Genomic DNA, 21,027 nt, shown 5'->3' on the forward strand with positions numbered 1-21,027 from the left:
GTATAGATGAACTGAATATCGAGCGAAAGGGGAGTTAATGGCTTCGCTCTGTGTCCACATAAGTGACAAAGTGCGTGGTGAGGGTCTGTGGCAGTGTGTGTGTTTGAGTGTGTCGTGTGCATGCATCTATTTGTGTCCGTCTATGTCTGTGATCTCTGTAGGGCGCGGTGGCGATGCTGTGCTTCCCTGCAGACTCAGTTTGGGATGCCGTCCAGAGCTCAGCTTCAGCACCAGCTCCCTCACACACACACACACACACACACAGTCACACCCGCCCACGCAGTTTCTCCTGCAAACACACATGCACTCTTACACCTGCCTACGCATTCTCTCTCGTGGATGCAGATACACAAGACACACATACACTTTTGCAAGCGTCTGTGGCGGTGCATAAGGCTCCAATTAGTTTTGACACGTCTGGGGTTTTTGGTTGCGGGGTTCAGTGCTAACATTATTCCTCTGGTCTGGGCAGGGCGTAACAGAAGTGTGCGTGTGTCTGTGTGTAGTAGTGTGTTTATCGATGCATATTTTTGCCAGTGTGTGTAGGCGATGCTTGTTGTGATTGTGTGATTTTAGTATGCATACGTGTGGGCAGGTGTGATTTTGTGCATGTGAACCCTTGGGTGCCTGGGGGGGGGATCAGTGGCTCGCTGCAGCTCTAACGTCAGGGTGTGGAGGCCAGCTCCATCTCACACGTGACTCTCATGGATACAGAGCTGCTCCAGGGTGTCTCTGTGAATGTCAAACCTGCTGTCAGACACTTGTGCTGCCGGGGTATGTGTATCACAAGCACAACACCTTAATTCATATCTTTGTGTTTATTAATGTGAAAATAAAAATTACACAGACGCCTATAGTGTCCGCAGACTTCATATCCTTTGTGGCAGCTTCAAATCAGTTGAAAGAAAATAATTGTAACAGTGCCAATAGGGTGCTTGATGCTCTGTAGGGTGTCTTTAATATCTGTCAGGAAGAAAAGAATAGCCAGGTTTTATTAGTTTTTGCTTTGATGAGACTTGAAGATTATTGGTTATTTACACTGGAAGCCAGGCTTGATTAAAAGTTCTCTCTGTTTGTCTGCCCACCTAACGCAGAAAAACAAAGCTCTCACTGTGGCTATATAGACTTAAACAGGTTCAGGAGCTACTTTAAATCCCTGTAGCACTGTGAGTGACACTCAGGGCTTTCAAGCCTTTGTGTTAACAGAAATAATGCATATCATGCCTTTATTCATTTGCATCCCAGCCCACGGGATGTGTTCCAGATACGTGCTTTACTAAGAATAGTGTAAGAAAAAGAATAATGTTTTATTTTATAGATTTCAGAGCTCAGGCTTTGCTGCCTATACTGACTTTATGTGCTTTCGAAACATATGCACATATAATAAAAGCAAATATGAAGAAATAGAAGTAGCATGACTGTGGTGACCAAGGACCAGGTTTTGCTGGACTGCAACATTTGGCAAAAATCCCACAATAACCTTAAAGTATATTGTAATTAAAGAAAGAACACTAGATTTCTACACTTCCTCTTGGATCTGTTTTTAGTAGGGATGCATGGGAATATCGGTACATCGTCGGCAAGTATTGTATTTCATGTCTCCATCTGCTGGTGGGCTGTCATGATAAGAACATAATATGATGTTAATGCCACTACAGAAGAGACGGTTGTCAGTCAAATGAGTTGTTATATCGGCATATCCTAGTGTGGACCTTGAACTAATGACTAAGGAGAAATCTGGACCTGTTGGGAACCACTGTATTCAGAGACCTGGATACAGTGTGGGAGGTGGGGCTCTGTTAATTTCTATGAAAGTTGCTCAGTGGCGCATGGAACCAAGACTTCTATTTCCACGGTATGAAATTACCTGGATGATTGGCACTGCCTCCGCAACATTGGGCCCATAGAGTAAACGCTCTGGACATGTCCACCGCCCGAGCCGCTTACTTCCGATTTCGCACTCCACTAACTTAAATGGGAATACAGTGATTTAATCTTGTGGCTCTTCTAGTCTTTTCAAATGTTATCAGATTGAATGGATTCAATTCTGATATTGAAATAAGTCATTTCATGGGTGTTATCACACTAAAAAAAATGCATCCTCTCTTTCCCAATTAAAGTCAATCATGTTACGAACCCCGGAAATGGCAGCGCCACTGTTTCGCCACTATGAAATTGGCTTCAAAGCTCGGTGCACTTCTTAGGGGCCTGAAATTTCCCATGGATATCAACAAAAAATCCACTAAAAAAAAATCTAGCCAGTGATGAGTCTTTGGTCAATCACAGCTCATTTCAGAGAGCAGGTGTTCCCATTGGCTGTTCCACAAATGCCGATGTGAAAGCCTGATTCAATGTTGAAGAATCCCACAGAGAAAGTTGCTATTCCAGCATTGGCAACAACTGCCCACACTGCAAAGCAACCCGAAAAAAGAAGACGGACGAATCAAAGAAAGTCTGGGAATTAAAAGAATAAAACATTTGTCAATATCGGCCATAGACTGTAAAAATAATGGACGTAGCCACCATGACGTCACCCACTGGTTTATGGACGGCCGTTTTGAGGCCTCAAGACATGCAAATGTATGCAAATTTTTGGACTGTATCGGTAAAAGTGTTACAGAGATGGAGAGAAAATGTTGCTAATAGTTTAGCCTCTGCTAACCGGAGCCTAAGACTATCGGCTTCGGCTCAAAGTTCACATTTGTCTAGCTAACGTTAGCTAGAGCCTGAATTACAGTGTGTCATCAGCCTCGTTCCCTTATTCCACAATTAAAGAGGAAAATAAAACACGACCGTTTTCACAGTTCAGACTATTCTCACATTAGATGTATTACTATGTTGTAGGAAAGAGAATACAGGTTATAATCAGTATCATTAGCGTTGGCTCTGTTTCCCAATAAATCATGCAGCTCAAACAGCATGAGCAATACCAGGACCCTGAAGTGCCACGTCTAAATTTAATGCAGTCGATATTATTGTTATTTATTCCACCTGTGCTCTTCCTGTTATGACAGCAGAAGAGCCAAAGCACATTGCACATCATCGCTCAGAGGCATCATGTTAGCTAAATGCAGCTTCACTGTCTTTGGTTCTGATTCAATAATCTACGAATGAGTTTGATAAGTGAGTCATGTCAGGATATTGTGTGGTGACTTGTTGTCGTTTTGTACGTTTGACTCAGAACCTAAATTGCTGTTTGAGTACAGCACTTGAGTAATTAGACAGAGCTCATCACTGCGTGGACAGAGCTGTCTGGGATGGCCTTGCTAATCAGGCCACTGTGTCTCTGTCATTTCAGGAAGTAAAGGGGTTTTTCGGACGTCCTCTTGCTTCTAATTTAGCTTCACCTCCCTCTGCTCTCCTTCAAATCCACCACGTCGTGTCCTCTCCTTTTGTCTTCTTGGCCCTTCACTGTTATCTTGCCTTTCCCCTCTGAACTAATTTATATCACTTCACTCAGCCCACGTCTTTTTCACCGCTCCTCTCCTCACCTTTACTTTCCATCTTCCCCACAGTCTCTTTTCCAACTACCGTCGTCTCCCCTTCACTGTGTCGCTCCCTCCTGACCTCTCTCCTCTCTTCCTCCCACTCTCCTCGCAATAAGCACTGCAACGAGGATCCATATTGGATTATTGTGTTTGCCATTAGCCTCTGGGTTGACAGTGTAATTGCCTTCATCCACCAGGGTCTCTGTAAGCCCGACCCCGCCAGACCTGCATTTGCATTTCCACAGAGGATACTGGATGACCTGTCCATCAGAGAGCCACAGAGATTTAGTCATGATGGCGAGAATCAGAACATGAGCCCTCGCCTTTGTCCACCTTTCCACATTTCCATGTCTGCACCGAACACTGGCGAGTCACTATGTCCAAGGTGCAGGCAGGACCGAGACCTGTGAGAGTTAACAAGTCAGAATCTGTTAATCATCTTCCAGGACAATTTTTCTCCTCAATGCCAAGAGCTACCTGCTATCCCCGCCGGATAACCACAAACATTCCTCAATGCGTGGCTCTTATGATTTTATATGTTTCACACTTTCCAAGTATGAATATTTATGCTGCCTTCAAGCGCTCAGTGTTTTCGAGTCTGTGTGAAAATCAGTGCCCGCAAATATGCCACGTCCTCAGGCGCACACAACCTGTTCTTCATCAGGTTTATAATCAAAAGATGGCTGCCTTTCACTCAGTTGATCAGAGACTTGAAGTTTTCAGACTGTTAATGACCTTGTTTTTCTCTCTCTCTCTCTCTCTCTCTCTCTCTCTCTCTCTCTCTCCCTCCCCGTCTCTTTTGTATCCTCTTTGTTTTTCCCGCTCAGGGCCGCTGCACGCGAGAGAACTGCAAATACCTCCACCCGCCTGCTCACCTGAAGACCCAGCTGGAGATCAACGGGCGAAATAACCTGATCCAGCAGAAGACAGCGGCCGCCATGTTGGCTCAACAGATGCAGTTCATGATCCCTGGCACCACCATGCAACCTGTGGTTAGTCCTGGCCTCTGCTGCTGTGGGAAATGAATCATTGCGGTGTGACTCACTGTGAAAATAGCAACTCTGTTGTTGTGCTACGCTGTAAAAAAAAAGACTGGATTTGTTCCTGTTAAAACATGGAAATTTTCTTTAAGTGTCATGGGCTCGGCATTAGGGCAGGGCGTCATTTAAAGTGATACAGGTACCTCATCCAATGGCCGTAATGTAAATGGAGTGGAGTGTTGACATACTTTTTTTAGCAGCTCGGCCACCCAGCCACACGCACCCAGTGACAGGGCTAACTGTTAGCATCACATGGCTAACGTTACCTACCTAGTGACAAGAGTCGAGCTGTGTCGGTGTCTGTGTGAGTTTATTGGGGCCGTTTAGTGGCTCGGTGTCTTGTGTGACCCCTGCTGCTGTGTTAGCTCGTGCTAACCGGGCAAGCATTGAACTGATGGTGTAGCGTGAGGAAAGCGTTGATAGATGAGGTGAAAGAAAGTAAAACATCTGCCCTGTTAGCATGAGCTAAGTACCACAAGTAACACAAGTACCAACACCCAGATTTTCAGATTATATTTCAGGCTAAAAGATCACGTATTTGTCCTCACAGTAGTTATTGAGACGGCCTTGAGCAAAGCACAAACCTCTCCCAGCTCCTCTCTGCTCTGCAGTCAGCGATAGACTGTGGTTGCACTGGGCAGCTGCCAGGTGTGAGCGTGTTTTAACTGCATCAACGTAAGGCTGGGTGTTGCTGAAAAAGAACACGCTTGATCAGCAAAAATCTTCCCGGGATACATAGAGGTTAAAAAAAACCCTTCTTCTCTTGTTTCTACCCTCGCTACGTTCTCTCTGAAACCTATTCCTCTCTGTTCCCATGGCTCCCCCTCTCTACCTGTCTGTCTCATCCAGCACTCTGCACAGCTGTGCCCTCTGTTCGTTTGTCTCTAGTGTAGTGTTACCCTCCACTTAACGCCATCCCTCCCTACATCCATCATTTTACATCTCGTCCCCGACTAATTAAGAACACAAAAATAGCCGGAACAAGACAATAAAAACAGGCAGGAGATCTTAACGAGCAGTCATGACAACACTGACGACTTTCTCTCCATCTGCAGCAGACGTTCCCGGTCAGCCAGGGCCTGGGCTCCAGCGCGGGTCTGAGCTACACCCCCTACCTGACTCCCATGTCCCACAGCATGGGCCTGGTGCCCACAGACATCCTGCCCAGCTCGCCTGTCATCGTCCCCGGCAGCCCGCCTGTCTCCGTCACCACCGGTTCCTCCTCCAACCAGAAACTGCTGCGTACCGACAAGCTGGAGGTGACCCACCCGATCACACACAACAAAAGCATACACATGTGACGTAATGACTTTCTACATACAAAAAAAACACTATAAAATACTATCTGTCTCCCTGGTTACCACAATAGTTGGCATAGCAACAACTAAAACACACACATACGCACATCTTTAACCTTTAAATGAACTTTCTGAATGCAGCTACTCGTATAAATTGCCCTAGATTCAAAAGGATCAGCACATTTTCAGCAATCTGTTTAATAAGCAACTAATTAATGATCTGAATAAAGAGATTTTGAAGTCGCCTTTTGAATAAACTCCAAATAAGCAATTCAGGCTTGTAAAAAGTAAAAGAAGTTTTGTGTAGCTGCAGTATTTATTTCTAAGATTCGAGCTCAAGGGCTGAAAGGCACATGAGATGTATCTTTTCATCTGAACAACACTATCAGATGGTTCTTTACCCCTGCGTTATCCTTGAGCACGAGTTAAGGAACATCTGATTGTGTTATCCCTTTAAGAAATAATTTAAGAAACTAGATGTGGAGAAAAAAAAAGGTGTAAGATTACAGTAATTTAAATTGGAAATCGCTCACTGGTACCTGCCAGACAGACACAGTTAGACCGGGACAATTACGACAACTTCATAATCTCCATCTGCCCCCTGGCAAACAGCGCTGAATGAGAATAGATTGGTGATTGAGGAGAGTTTTTTTTTTTTTTCTCCACTCCATTTTTAAAGATAAACAATCTCCCCAAGACCTGAAGGTGATGCGTAGGTGTGTGGCTGTATGTGTTTTTCTGCGGGAGTGCTATCACTTAGCAACTGAATGAAGTTGGCTCTAATGAAACAGTATCCCTGCGAGACATGTATACACTCCCACACACAAGCAGCATGTGTGTGCACACGTGTTAGTGTGTGTTGGTCAAAAGCTGGTCTGTCTTTTCCAGGGGGGGCAGGGGATCTTTAGAGGGAGATATCAGTGGTATACATCATCTGAAAGATTCATTTTAGCTGCTGCTCAGCACTGTGTCAAGTTTTTCTAATCATAAATATGTAATGAACATTGTGCTTTGATTAGGTGCCAGTTCAAATTTTAGAAGTTTAGAGTGTATAGAGGCTTAGAATATCGTGATGGAAGAATATGATGGCCATTCTCATGCGCAATAGGGCTGCAACTAACGATTATTTTCATTGTCGACTAATCTGTCGATTATTTTTTCCATTAGTCGACTAATCATTTTATCGAAAAATGAGTTAAAATGTTGAAAAATGTCGGTCTGTCTCTCCCAAACCCCAAAATTATGTCATCTAATGTCTTGTTTCGTACTCACGCCAAAGGGTTTTAGTTCACCGTCATGGGAGAGTGTGTAAAGCTGCCAATATTTGAACGTAAGAAGCTGCAATAAGAGTATTTTGGGGGACTTTTATAGTACTTTTCTATGAAAAATGACTCAAACCGATTAGTCGACTACTAAAATGGTCACCGATTATTTTAATAGTCGATTAGTCATCGATTAGTCGACTAAACATTGCAGGCCTCATGCTCAGATATGTCTCATGAGTTGTTTTTGACCACCTGAGAACTGATAAAAATGGTCAGAAATCCCCCACAAAATACCATGTTAAGACACCAAGACCTTGAGGAACACCACATAAAAATACATGCTATGATTTGGCATCAAAAACTTTTGATATTTGGAGATTTCTTGAAGAACTGGACTTTTACGTGGTTGAATGGCGAGCCCCTCTGTTATGGAAACTGCTGACAAACTCCCCTGTTGTCAATATATCTATGAAAGCCATCCATCGTCTGAATGCTCGAGGTCTTTAGTAGGGCTGTAGTCAACTAAAGAAAATGTTCGGCAACTGAATTTCTACCACCTTTTCGACCAAACGATTGACTTACTATTTTAGCCCATTAGCTAACGTTAAAGTTTCTTTATGCTTCTGCGTACACTCGATGCGACGTGCACGCAGTTGCTCCGCAGTTGCTGTGTGCCTATCATAGTTCTGCATCCTGTTGGTCTGTGTCGCTATGCAATTCCCCGCCAAAGCGCTTGGGGGCGCGGTGTTCTTTTATATACCAAATGCTCTTCAACTTGATCCAACCGATCACAATGGAGACTTTTGAAAATGGCAATGTTGTGGTACTGCAGCAGGAAGCGACACCTTGCGAAATGCTGGAAATGATGTAGTTTGAAGGACCAACCATAGCTCTTGCGGTCTGCGTTTCTTCGACACGTGGTTATAACTTTTTGGAGGTGCACGTCGCTTCTCTGCTTAAGTTGCAGAGGGATGCAACATTGTTGCAAAGCCCTCTGCGTCGTAGGTACGCAGAAGCATAAACCTTGCTTTAGTCATCGTTCTGCTCCAGCAAGGACTCCGGTGTGATCACATCCTTTTCATAAGCTTTACAGTCTTTTTGTAAAACCTACTAAAATTAATCCACGGTGATAAAATCCGACACTGTCACTGTCACTGACTCACCAGTCAGCCAATGACGGTTGAGAAGGGGCGGGACAAGCACAGCATAGACCAACCGTCACAGAGGACAGATACAAGCGCTGAGCAACAGCTGGCATTTTTCAGCTGGGGAAAGAAATGCTTTGGTGGACACATAAAGTGACACCAGCGATCGTTCAACCTAGCATAACAACCAACCAACCAACCAACTGACCAACAGATGGACCCCAGTCTCCAGTTGGTGGCTGTAAGCTTACTGAGTCTACAAGAGTCACAGCTTTCCAGTCATATCCAAATTTATGCAACTCCAAGCCTGTCTAGGGACTCAGTATGCAGAAATATTCAAATACAGTAGGTGATGTTAACACATTTGTACTGCATGAGAGAAATGGCACATTTGTTGCCCCAACAGCCTGGGACCAGCATAAAGTGAGCATGTCTGTAAAGCAGAGACATGTCGGTACCCATGGAAACTATTGTCACTATTTAGCCCAACTTGGGAGCATTGTTTAGGCCACTTCCGTCGAAGTTAGCATGATAAAACTCAGCCTGAATTTTTTTGTTATTTTGTACAAAGATATGTATCAGGATTCTCATTTTCAAAAAGAGTCACACACCAAAATGTCAAATACTAAAAAAAAAAAAAAAATCTAATACTGTGATCAGGATGTTGATGGCTGCTTGAGCTCCTGTTCTGGGTGGTTGATCATGCGCTGCAGTCAGAGGATGACAGGAAATACAAATAGAGTTGAACGCAGCCGATGATTATTAAGATGTTTCTGTTGTGTTATTGTTTCCTGACGTTTTCTGGACGCTCAGATATTCACAGTGTGTCTGTGTGTATTTCTGTGCTCTCTCTTTTTGCATACATCGCTCTGTCTGTCCACATCTGTGTGCGTGTGTCCGCCTGCCTCTCCCGCTCCCAGGTGTGCCGCGAGTTCCAGCGGGGCAACTGCGCCCGCGGCGAGACCGACTGCCGCTTCGCCCACCCGAGCGACAGCCCCATGATCGACACCAGCGACAACACGGTCACCGTCTGCATGGACTACATCAAGAGCCGCTGCTCCCGCGAGAAGTGCAAGTACTTCCACCCCCCAGCCCACCTGCAGGCCAAGATTAAGGCCGCCCAACACCAGGCCAACCAGACGGCTGTGGCTGCGCAAGCCGCCGCCACAGCTGCAGCCATGGTGAGAGCGCGGCACCACAGCCTGCCTATTGTACCCTGTGCCTACGGACACACACACACAGTTGTCCTTGTAGTAGCAAAACAAATCTCACAATTTCGAGTACATATAGAGCTTGTAAGGTCTGCACGGGACAATAAAGGTATTTTATGGCGCCTATACACAGTTTACCCTGAACTTTCTAACAAGAGCTTTCATTGTAACACCCAGGGAGGCTTTGTAGGGCACAAACAAGTTATTATTGGAGCTTTTATAGTTGTGGAAGAGCAGGTACATACAGTATTATTCACACGTAAAATAGCAAGTCATATAAGCTGCCTGTTTTAACACAAAGCACAGATTGTTTAAAGTGGAGATCCAGGAATACACACTGTAACCGTCAGCTGATCGAACCCAGCCCGACAACAAGTGCTTTGTTAGTTTCTGTCCATCCCTCTTGAGCAACTTAAAAGCACACGTACTGTAGGCCCACTGATCACAATCATGTCATCACGGCTTCTATGTAAACACGTGCTGCCGATGATGATGATGATGATGATGATGACACCCACGGTAACATAAAATGTGGAGCGCTGCTTTATTGCTGTATAAAAAAACACCCACCTCTGCTGGCTGATTCTAGTGGACTCCGGTGTACAATAGTCGTCCCAAAGTGAGGCCGTTGTATACAATAAACAGGGTTTAGCGAGACCTAAATGCACCGGTATAATGCCGCAAGAACAATCTGTTATTATCTCACCGCAGTCCGCTTTTATTTTCCAATGCCCTTGGTTCATACAGAGACAATGTGCTGGCTCACCCCCCCTTCCATCCCACCTCCCCCCCTCCTGCTCTCAATGATAAGTGCGGCTCTCTGCAGATCAGTGTAAATTGAATCGGGGATGGATGAGGATGTAGCCTCGCGGGTGGGGGGTTAACCCTCCTCTGCCTTTAGTCGGAAAAATCCCCCAACAGGCTGACGACAGACAGATGGAAATGCAGACACACAGACAGCGGGAAGGGTTTGGCAGTGTGTCTTTGGCTGTGCCCCACCCTCCCCCAGGCTCCTGAGCTGAGTGGCTTCTTTTTGAATGGTCTTTTTGGCTGCTGCACTCCTGCACACCTTGTCCTGCGCCAGTGTGCTGACTGACGCTCTCCTCCTCCATGGCATGGGCATGCTTTTACGCGTCGCACACACCTCTCTCTCATTGGCTGGCTCCATCGCTGCTTGCTCTCTTTGTCCTTCCTGCACACGTCCACAGCGTGAAGTCGACTGCGGGCGCAGGTTAGTTTTGTGCATTTCGTAGCAGGTGCATGGAAGCAGGGGAACCGGCAAGGGATTGACGCATGCATGAATAAAAAAAGAGCCTGAGACCTGGTGTTGACCCTGAGACACACTGAGTACTTCAGCTTCCCCTTCAGGTACACAAAGCTTCATCAGACAAGAACCTGTGTTCTTCAATTATCAACTTTATGGCCCAATTCCCAATTTACAGCAGTTGAAGCTGCGCTAGAGGTGAGCAGGGTTAACTTTAGGACAATGACTTGTTTAGTCAGCACCTTTAATCCAATTTTCTTGTAGCCCTTAGCCTAAGCTGAAGCACTTTTATTGAAGCAGAGACCCATAAAACCTGTTTTGCTGCACTGCTGCAAATAGCTAATATCATTACCCATAACTCACGTTTTTTTTGTTTTTTGTTTTTGTTTTTTTAAATCTAGCAAACAGTCTACTGTAGATAAGGTTACACACGAACTGATACAGTTACAGTAAGACAATCCTATTACTGAGATTATGTTGTTTTACTGTGCCACATTATGTGCTGCTTGCCACGCTGTAATCTCCTCCCTCATTGCCAGGCGAATGCAGTCATCTTTGCTTTTCATATCACTTTAATAGACCATCTTCCATTTGAACTAACCACGGTGATTAACGCTACGGCGTATCAGCTTGTCGCTCTCCAATAGGGACACATATTGTCACACGCCAGTAGGAAATCCACATACATGAAGCAAGAGGCTTGTGCATGGACCCCCTTTAAGTGCTGTGCTCATCACATCCATGCCATTTTTTTTTTCTTCCCCTCTCAGCATGACATTTATAATAAATTAAAAGATCTGTAAACACATATTTGTATGTAGGAGGAATGTAGGAATAAACAGAGCTCCACATTCTGTGATTTAACTTTAACTCACACGCCACCTCCCCATTGATCGCACTAACAAGCCACACGATGTAGTTTGAGGGTTTGTCACTTACGTCGAGCGCTAGACGTGAGATGACACCCGTACAAAGACAGGATGTTATCGCTAAACGACTTCTAGGATTGTGAGGACTACTTATTGTCGCTGCCACGCGGGTGACAGCGTTTCAACAGCCTCTCGCAAGTCATAGTGTTTTTCCCAGCTCTTGCGGGCAGCTGTGAGGGCAGAGTTCAGTAATTCGAGGGGCTTTGACCACTCACATCCCAATCTGCCGTGGGTGTTTTAGGCCCAAAACAACTTCCAGGAGCACTGTAATTACTGTGTGTAGCACTTCTCTGAAATCTGTAGAGAACCTGTGTTCAGATCTCACACCAAGTGCCAGTATTTCTAGCCTCAGTTGTGTTTACTGCATTTTCTTCTTGCGTAGATATTAAACAAAAAAGTTGATTTACTTGTTGACAAGTAGCTGACGTTACTAAATGCTTTCCCAGTAGTTTTGAAATACATCATAGACTCTTGCTTTTTTTAACCAAAGGTTAATGTAGATGCTTTTTTTTTTTGCTTTTTGTACTAATTCAAAAAGTAGCAATGTTTCCTTTAAAGTAAACAAAACAGTTTTTTGTTTATGTGCATGCCTATTGTTTTGTATGTGGTATACTTGCATTCAGATTATTTTTGTTTTTGTTTTTTTCCTTCTCACCTATCCACAATGCAATGCTGTCCCCCATGACGCACCTCTGCTTGCTGTTACCTGTATGTTAATACGCTTGAATCCCATTGGCCCACTGCCATCATGTGCTCGCTGCCTGCTAATTAAAGACTCAGTCGACTGCCAAAGCAATGAAGCGACCCCTCGAGGCAACTGTAGACCTGGTACTTTGACCTTTCACCTTTTGCTTTGCATGTAGCTTCTTTAATTGTACTGTAGCCACTCACAAAATTTAAGTTGGCTCTTTTGTTTTTTGTGAAACCCTGTAAGACACTTTAAAGTATAAATATTTATCATTTATGATCGCCAGTGGCAACTCTAGACTGTACTGTACATTTATGAAACTACACTGTAATGTTAAAGTAATTCACACTGTTTGATTTAATGTGTTGTTGATGCCTTGCTATGGTGTAGTTTCTCATTGTCCTTGTGATAGTTACAGCAAGTTTCCATGTTTGCCTTGTTGTGCTGTGCATAGACAAATAACAGATTCACAAATATCAGTGTTGACTTGTGTAAGTACACAGATCAAATCTACTGTGCTTCTGTTGTGCGTGTGTGTGCGTGTGTGTTTTTGGTGGTGCAGGCGTTCCCCCACGGCGTCCTCCAGCCCCTACCAAAGAGACAAGCACTTGAGAAGAGCAACGGAGCGAGCTCCCTGTTCAACCCCAGTGTTTTGCACTACCAGCAGGCGCTGGCCAACGCACAGCTCCAGCAGCCAGCTTTCTTTCCCACAGGTAAGAGCTCCCGATCGATACACACGGCACACACACGCACTCATAGGTATGCGGAGCATGCAGGCATACACACACAGACGCAGGTACACTCACTGAATGTGCTCGCCTAACCTTCTGTCCATCATAAATGTGTCTTTTTGGAGTTTTTAGGGATAAAGTGAGAGCACTAGTTGTTGTTTATTTAGATTTTGCTGTTATTTATTCCCCCTTTTGTGCCAGAAACAAAGAAATAACTGTTTTAAAGTCAATTGGCCCTTCATTACACTACATTTAAATAAGCACAAAGTCAGCCATGCATTTATTACCCAGCTGGCCGCCAACATCTTTAGCTGTTGATATGTGGTTGAATTTAGGTTGTGACCAAAATTAAGGCCTTGTTTACACGGATACCCAGCCTGTATAAAAAAAAATTCCGGGTTTACACAATCAGCTGTGAAAACGATATCACTGTTTCCATGAAAACGCAGAAACTGCAGCTTTTTGCTGCAGTTAGCATGCCAGGCCAGAAGAACGTTCTGCGCATGCACAGTGATTTGCTATCCTCTTTGCGACAGTGATAAAAACAATGATAAACTACAACCTTGTGTAGCATAATTAGCTACCATGCACTTACTAATATTGGGCACAGCAGACGTTGTTCGCCAATGTAGCAGCGATGTTGATGCAGCAGTGCTAAGTTCATTTGTAAGCTCGTAAGTAGTCCCTCAAGTGCTAACAAAACGTAAACAACCCGGCATGTATCCGCCATTGTTGTTGTGGTTCCTAGGCGTCTAACGGGCATGAGACAAGATATGAAAAAACAAAAAAATTCCCATCAAAAAAATCAAAATTTCAACGTTCACATTTAAACAAATCATGAGAATGTTATAATTTTTCTTCACCCAGCACTCATTTTTACTGAAGAGAGCTTGAATGCATCATAATGTAACTCAACTCAGCCTCCAGTAGCTGTTCGTTCCGACCACTAGCCGCTAACTGCTACAAGCTAACGTTAACTAGCTCTCCTGCACATTTCATCTGGGATTTATTGTTGACATTGTAGCATCGATAGTGAGTTTAGTGCGTCCTTTTGTCCTGAAAGCGTCCGAGGGAAGATCTCTGCTTGTCCCAAACACATTTTCTATTAACCCAAGACGATGGGGTGTCGTTTATCTGCCGAATATCGGCTGATAAATCAGTGCATTCCTTTTCTTTTGAAAGGTATTAATTGCACTGACGCACGTAAGGAGCCCTGCTGTGATGTGTGTGCTAATATCTCAACTGCTTCCCTAAACTTTGATCTGATGCCTGCCAATATAAACACATAATGGCAGCCAGGTTGAAGGGCAGTGCGCGCTTTGATCAGAGCAGTAAAAGACCAGTTGTTTCTAACACAAAGGCTCTGTAACTATGTTGAGGCACCAAAACTTTAAGCCTTTAAAAGGACATGCTGATTTATAATTTTGAGCAAACACAGCCTTTTTAGTGTGTATTTAACGTTGATATTATGATATAATTTCCCCACATTAATTCAAGTCTGCTCCTCTATTCCTCTTCACTTCTTCCCCCCCACATTAAAAGCACTCTCTGTCAACTCCTCACAGAAGCTAACAGTAGCTTAAGCCCCCTCGGGTCACCCGCTAAATGAGTTAACCGCAGCTAAAGTATTAGCCTGTAGCCACGATGAGTCATAAGGATGAGACTCTTATCCCTCACTCATCTCTTTACCTTCTCCCTTTGTTTCCCCGGTGGTGTGAGATGCCTGACAGTCCCCTCAGTCCTCCCTCCCTCTGTCTGTATCCGTGTGTGGGAAGTAGCCCTGGGTGAAAGTCGTGTTCGCAAATTATGTTGTTGCAGATCTGCTAAGTTTCAGATGGGTGGGGGTTCTCCACCCACCTGAAACTTAGCAGATCTGAGTGGAGGCCTGTGCATATTGTTGTACTGATGCTGCTCGGAGTTTTGTGGCCTAGAAGATTACAGGAAAGTATTGCGATGAGCTGCTTGTCGACCAGTAGAAAAATGTTTAATGTTAGCTGTTAGCTCGACAGTCACAAAATAAAACCCACCAAAACCATCTTAATCAGTCTTGTCAGTCGCCTACTCCTTTAACAATCACCAACTCCAACTGCATATCCCACAATGCACCTGTAATCGCTAGTGTTTCCTCACTAATGCTGTCACTGCGTACGGGAGCTCCTCTGCTTGCTACTGTTACCTGCATTCACACCTGGCTGACAGCACCACTGTAGCAGTAGCATCTGAGTTTTGTTTTGTCTTGTCTAACCTTGTTGTTCTCCTCCCTCTTAATTAACCCATTTATTTCCACTCTCTCTCTCTCTCTCTCCCCCTCTCTCCCTCTCTCTCTCTCTCTGTCTCTCTCTCTGCATGAACACAACAGGGTCAGTCTTGTGCATGACTCCTGCTAGCAGTCTTGGTAGGTCCTGACCTTCCCTTTGCTCTCTCACACACACTGTTTGATGTATACGAGTGGGGAGGGCAGGTGGGAGGGGGGTGGTATCTGCAGCCCTAGCAGGTGAGACAAAAGGTCATCGCTGCGGCGGCGATGAAGCTTTAAAATGTGCTCGAGGTATTTGTCATGAAACTGATATGAAATATGTCCGATTTGTGTCACCTGAAAGAGTTGTGACTTCCTTGTCTCCCTGCTGACTTACTCGCTAATGACTGTGTGTTCATGATGAAAGTCGTAGATCAAATACTGCAGACTGATCTGTTCTTGAGCCGTAGGATAGCGACTGTCTGTTTGCTGTGCTTTGTTGATCAGGAAATTTAAATCAGGTTCCCAGAGAAGTTATTTCAGCCACACAGCTGGAGCGTTTGTCTCCGCTAAAAGGGGGATGGGAATCACAAAAAAAGTCCCAGTCGGCCACATTAATAAACAGGAACATGATGGTTTTAAACATCGATCTATCAGAGATGCATGTTTCTGGCATGAAGTAGCCGCCTGGGTTTTTGGCATCTTCTTGCTGTTGTCAGCGCACATGAATAAGAAGAATCAGATTCCCATCCCCGCTGCCAAAAATGTCATTGATTCATTGTAATTGGTGTCTTGTGCCCCGCGACTTCTCTGGGAAAAAACAGCAAACTGATTTTCCGTATAAATTTCCTTACTTGTGATTGTAATCAGCTTCTCTCCTCTTGTTTTTTTTTGTTTTTTTTTCTCCCATGCTCTCTTTTTCTTTCTTTCTTCCTTTCTTTCTTCTTTTCTTTCTTTCTTTCTTTCTTTCTTTCTTTCTTTCTGTCCTCCTTGCTTTGCATTGTGAATGGTTGCATGCCATCTGCCGGTGTAACCCTAACGATGGCTTGCTGGCTCTCTGTAACATCCGCCACCACCACCATCAACAACAACTCCAACAACAACAAACGATACTGTCGACACGCACACACATACACACACACACACACACACACACACACACACACACACACACACACTCTTCACAACTGTTGCCATGGTTACCATAATGCTCCACCTACCTGTCCATTGCTACCACCTCCTTCCCTCTCCCCCCCATTCCTCCTCCTCCTCCCTTTCCCACCCTCAAAACAAAGTCCCAATGATGTACAGTGCTACGCCTGCTACTGTCTCTGCAGCAACAACTCCTGCCACAAGTGTCCCCTACGCAGCAACAGCACCAGCCAATCAGGTTTGCTCCTTTTAAAGCTTTCTTTCATCAGTCCCCGGAGCTCTGAATAAGTACTGCCTTCTAATAGTGAGCTGCAATAACCTGCAGCTGAGCCTGAGCCCGCGCCCAGCCCCTCCCCATCCATCCACCCGCCTGCACTGGGCGAGCTGAGTGGGTATTTTCCAGAGAATTCATAAGCGGAGGGGCTACCTGAGCGAGCTGGTGCCGGTGCTCGTGCAAAACACCAGCCCCACGAGGCGCTCCCAAACAAGCACTTCTTCAGAGCTCCCACATTTGCAAAGTAGTAGTTGTGTTGTGTTGCACTACTTCCTGGTTTTGTTTTGCATGTTCTGTTTTTTAAGTTTTATTTTCCACTTTTCTCGTTGTTGTCAAATAAGCCTCTCCATCTGCAATAGGGGGCATCATCTGTACTGCTTGTGTGCTACGCAAACACACACATCCGAGCAAATACACACAGGCTATTTCTGCAGCACTGGTTCGTAACAGCTGCCGTGTTGTTGTTGTTTTTTCTGTTTCCACCCTTCCCAGTTTCACCTTTTTACCTTCTTCTGATTGCGGGGATAAAAGGGGGGAATTAATCATGAGAGGAAACAGTTACGGGGCGAGCTTGTCAGGGTGAGACAGACATGGGAGAAATGATCACAGAAGCTGTCTAAAAATGGCCTCTGATCGGCGGCTCTCCTGTTGCTGCGTGTCAGCAGGAGCCAGGGAAGCGGGGCCAGGTTTTTGAATGCCAGAGTGACGCATGTGTGCCCCATTTTAAACCTGGAAATTTCAGCACAATGCTGGCACTCTGGCTCCACGCAGCCGGTAATCATTTACTGGTAGTTCTGTATAGAGGTGCCTTGAGGACAAACAGATGAACAGATTAGACGTGTTCTGCAGGTAGGAATGTGCCGTTACTGGAAAAATAATCACGTCATTTACTGGATGCAATATTGTCCACATTATCACTGTTACTCCTGACTAGTACCAGTTGCAGGGACCAGTATCCTAACCTCTTTGTGTACCACTTCTTCTCACTATTCGTTCTGTCTTTCTTTGGTCTTCCTATCTGGAATTAAAAAAGAGAGGCAGTGTAAAAAAACACAATCACAGGTTCATTTTCAAATTAAAAGACATCTCTGAGATGTCCCCTCGATCATCAGCCGAGGATCCGACCCCACCACCTTGTGCTTTATTGCCCCTCATAGGCCAGCAGTGCGTGCACTTCCTGTGAGTCACCGTCTCTTCCTGTAATTGGCATGCAGCAGCAGTAGCGGCAGGAAGCAGAGCTGCTCTTTAAAGATGCATGTGGGACAAGGAGCCGGAGAAACACTGACGTCAGCCCTTGCTGTCTGTCTCCGTCTGCCCCCCACCCTCGCCTCTCTTTCTCCTCCCCCCCTCCCCGCCCTGCATAAAGATCCCTCTGGCTAGGACACGGTTAATACCTCTGATCACCAGCTGTACTGCAAACAGTACATGCCTCGGTCACTACAGTCGTCCCCATTGTGATGTTTTTCAGAGTAAACACCCAGATTATGATTTTTATTATAAGTTTGTGCTAATGCCAGCTGGTTAGCATCAGTTATTAGCATATCCTTTATTGTTACATGGCCTCTTTGAGACAATTTGGACAGAACTTATTGAGAAGAATGAAATGATCATAGTGGTATTAACAAAAATGTGCCTTTGTCGTGTAATAACACCCCAATAAAATGAGACGAACACATGCAGAGAGGGAGAGGATGCTGTAGACGTGTCGAAAGGTTCAGAGTCTGGTCAATTCATGACCGTCTGAACTGTCACTGTGACACGACAAGCAGGAACCAATCACGTCATTCCATGTTCCAGCTCATAGAAACCATGTGCGAGCAGTGCTGGGGTCTCTGGCAACTGCAAGATGCTGGAGATTGTGAAGTCACAGCGCCCTCAGCTGTCTGAATACAGCATTACATCAAAGCTTTTCTGTGTGAGCTGCCTGCTGAACTAATAGGAAGATAAGTTGTTAGAATTAAATGGAATAGCTCTTCAGCTAGAGGAGCAGGGTTCAGTCTTTCACCTCCCTGTGGAGAGAACCTGTCGTTATTCTTATCACATTTATTAAAATGAATAGCCCAGGTCACTCAGATCCGAAGCAATTAGAAGAATAATCTGATATTAATCTGTACAAAAAAAGTCACAACAGTTCAAACCTCCATCATAAGTCTGTAACGCATACTTTATCATATTTATTTATCATCTGCCAGTGTAAAACATGCTTACTGCAAAATAGGCCGTTGTTTTTACCCACCTGCGGTACCAGACGGGTGGGGTGTACCCTCCTATACGTGGCTGATCCCACCCATCTGGTAGCCAGTAATATCCGCACTGCACTGTGGAGCGGGCTCTCCTCTTTGCCCGTGCACATCACACGCTCTCCACCTGTGGTGACCTTCTGTGATGTGTGATGTGACCAGTGGCTTCTGTCCTTCTCTGGCTGTCTATTGTATATTAACAAGCACCATGCTGCTTTGTACTGTGTTGGCTTGCTGCCAGTGGCAACACATGATGGCGGCCAGCAGCTCTTCTACCTGTCTCCTCCCCTACAGACAGTCTCTCTCTCTCTCTCTCTTCCTCTCTCTCTCTTTCTCTTTGTTGTGTGTTGGATTAGTCTTTATCTCCTATTGAGAGAATACACGCAGAGGTGTCCAGACCTGGGTCAAATGCTATTTGCAAATAATTAGAGGCTTTGCTCTCGTCCACATGAAACACCAGGCTACCCACCTGATGCTGATATGCCTTGGGATGCTTCAACAAAGTCCAAACAGTGCGTTGTCTGACCATGTCAAAAGGCAAAAGTGTTTTTATTAGGCCATGCTCATAGGTGGTCTCCTCCTCACTGCATCCTACAGCCTTCCTGACGTCTCTCCAAGACCCTTTAGGACTCGGACATACTTTCTGTGGACAGCTGTGGACTTGTACCAATCACTCAGACACACACACATGGTCCAAGTCGTACTACAACTGAGGGTCTACGTCAGTCCGGCATTCGACGCATGCGCATATCCCCATCCAGGCTCCACTCCAGCTGGTGGCGGTAATGAACCATAGCATTGTTGGCCAACTGCCATTAAAATGGAGAGGAAGAAGCACATCAGGAGAGAAAATGGCCACAAATCAAAGCACAAGATGTAATGATAGATACATAGATAGGTTGGTTGGTAGGTATGTAGGTAGGTAGGTAGATGGATAGATGGATAGATAGGTAGATAGATAAGTAGGTAGGTAGGTAGGTACTTAGATAGATAGATAGATAGATAGATAGATAGATAGATAGGTCAGTAGGTAGGTAGATAGATAGATAGATAGATAGGTAGAAAGGTAGAAAGGTAGATAGGTAGGTAGAAAGGTAGATAGAAAGGTAGAAAGGTAGATAGGTAGGTAGAAAGGTAGATAGATAGGTAGAAAGGTAGAAAGGTAGGTAAGTAGGTAGGTAGGTAGGTAGGTAGAAAGGTAGATAGATAGGTACTTAAGTGGAAAGGTAGGTAGGTAAGTAAGTAGGTAGGTAGATAGATAGATAGATAGATAGATAGATAAATGATAGATAGAAAGGTAGATAGATAGGTAGACAAGTAGAAAGGTAGGTAAGTATAAAGGTAGATAGGTAGGTAAATAGGTAGGTAGGTAAGTAGAAAGGTAGGTAGGTAAGTATAAAGGTAGATAGGTAGGTAGGTAAGTAGAAAGGTAGGTAGATAGGTAGAAAGGTAGATAGAAAAGTAGGTAGATAGGTAGAAAGGTAGATAGGTAGAAAGGTAGATACATAGATAGAAAGGTAGATAGAAAGGTAAGTAGAAAGGTAGATAGATAGAAAGATAGATAGTTAGGTAAGTAGAAAGGTAGGTAGATAGGTAGAAAGGTAGATAGATAGAAAGGTAGATAGAAAGGTAAGTAGAAAGGTAGATAGGTAGAGAGGTAGATAGGTAGAAAGATAGATAGATAGGTAGGTAGATAGGTAGAAAGGTAGATAGATAGGTAGAAAGGTAGATAGGTAGAAAGGTAAGTCGAAAGGTAGAAAGGTAGATAGATAGGTAGAAAGATAGAGAGGTAGAAAGGTAAGTAGAACGGTAGATAGATAGGTAGAAAGGTAGATAGATAGAAAGGTAGATAGGTAGAAAGGTAGATAGAAAGGTAGGTAAGTAGAAAGGTAGATAGGTAGGTAGGTAAGTAGGTAGGTAGGCAGAAAGGCAGATAAATAGATAGAAAGGTAGATAGATAGTTAGGTAAGTAGAAAGGTAGATAGATAGGTAGATAGGTACAAATGTAGATAAGTAGGTGGATGGATGGATGATGGATGATAGATAGATAGATAGATAGATAGATA

The 21,027-nt window shown here is 44.5% G+C and overlaps 1 protein-coding gene across 13 annotated transcripts in view; it reads left to right on the plus strand.

Moving 5' to 3' along the window:
- Positions 1-21,027, plus strand: part of mbnl2 (muscleblind-like splicing regulator 2) — a 61,404-nt gene that overhangs the window by 35,843 nt on the left and 4,534 nt on the right. For 3 of the 13 annotated variants that reach the window (XM_049569717.1, XM_049569718.1, XM_049569719.1), the window contains exons 3-8: positions 4,316-4,480; positions 5,584-5,787; positions 9,157-9,417; positions 12,415-12,468; positions 12,891-13,041; positions 15,419-15,454. In XM_049569717.1, the coding sequence (XP_049425674.1) occupies positions 4,316-4,480; positions 5,584-5,787; positions 9,157-9,417; positions 12,415-12,468; positions 12,891-13,041; positions 15,419-15,454 (871 nt within the window). Of the gene's footprint in view, positions 1-4,315; positions 4,481-5,583; positions 5,788-9,156; positions 9,418-12,414; positions 12,469-12,890; positions 13,042-15,418; positions 15,455-16,590; positions 16,686-21,027 lie in introns of all 13 variants that reach the window. The other 10 variants (XM_049569721.1, XM_049569725.1, XM_049569720.1 and 7 more) reach the window with 10 other exon arrangements.

Source organism: Epinephelus fuscoguttatus, linkage group LG24, assembly GCF_011397635.1.
Source record: "Epinephelus fuscoguttatus linkage group LG24, E.fuscoguttatus.final_Chr_v1".
Lineage (NCBI taxonomy): Eukaryota > Metazoa > Chordata > Actinopteri > Perciformes > Serranidae > Epinephelus > Epinephelus fuscoguttatus.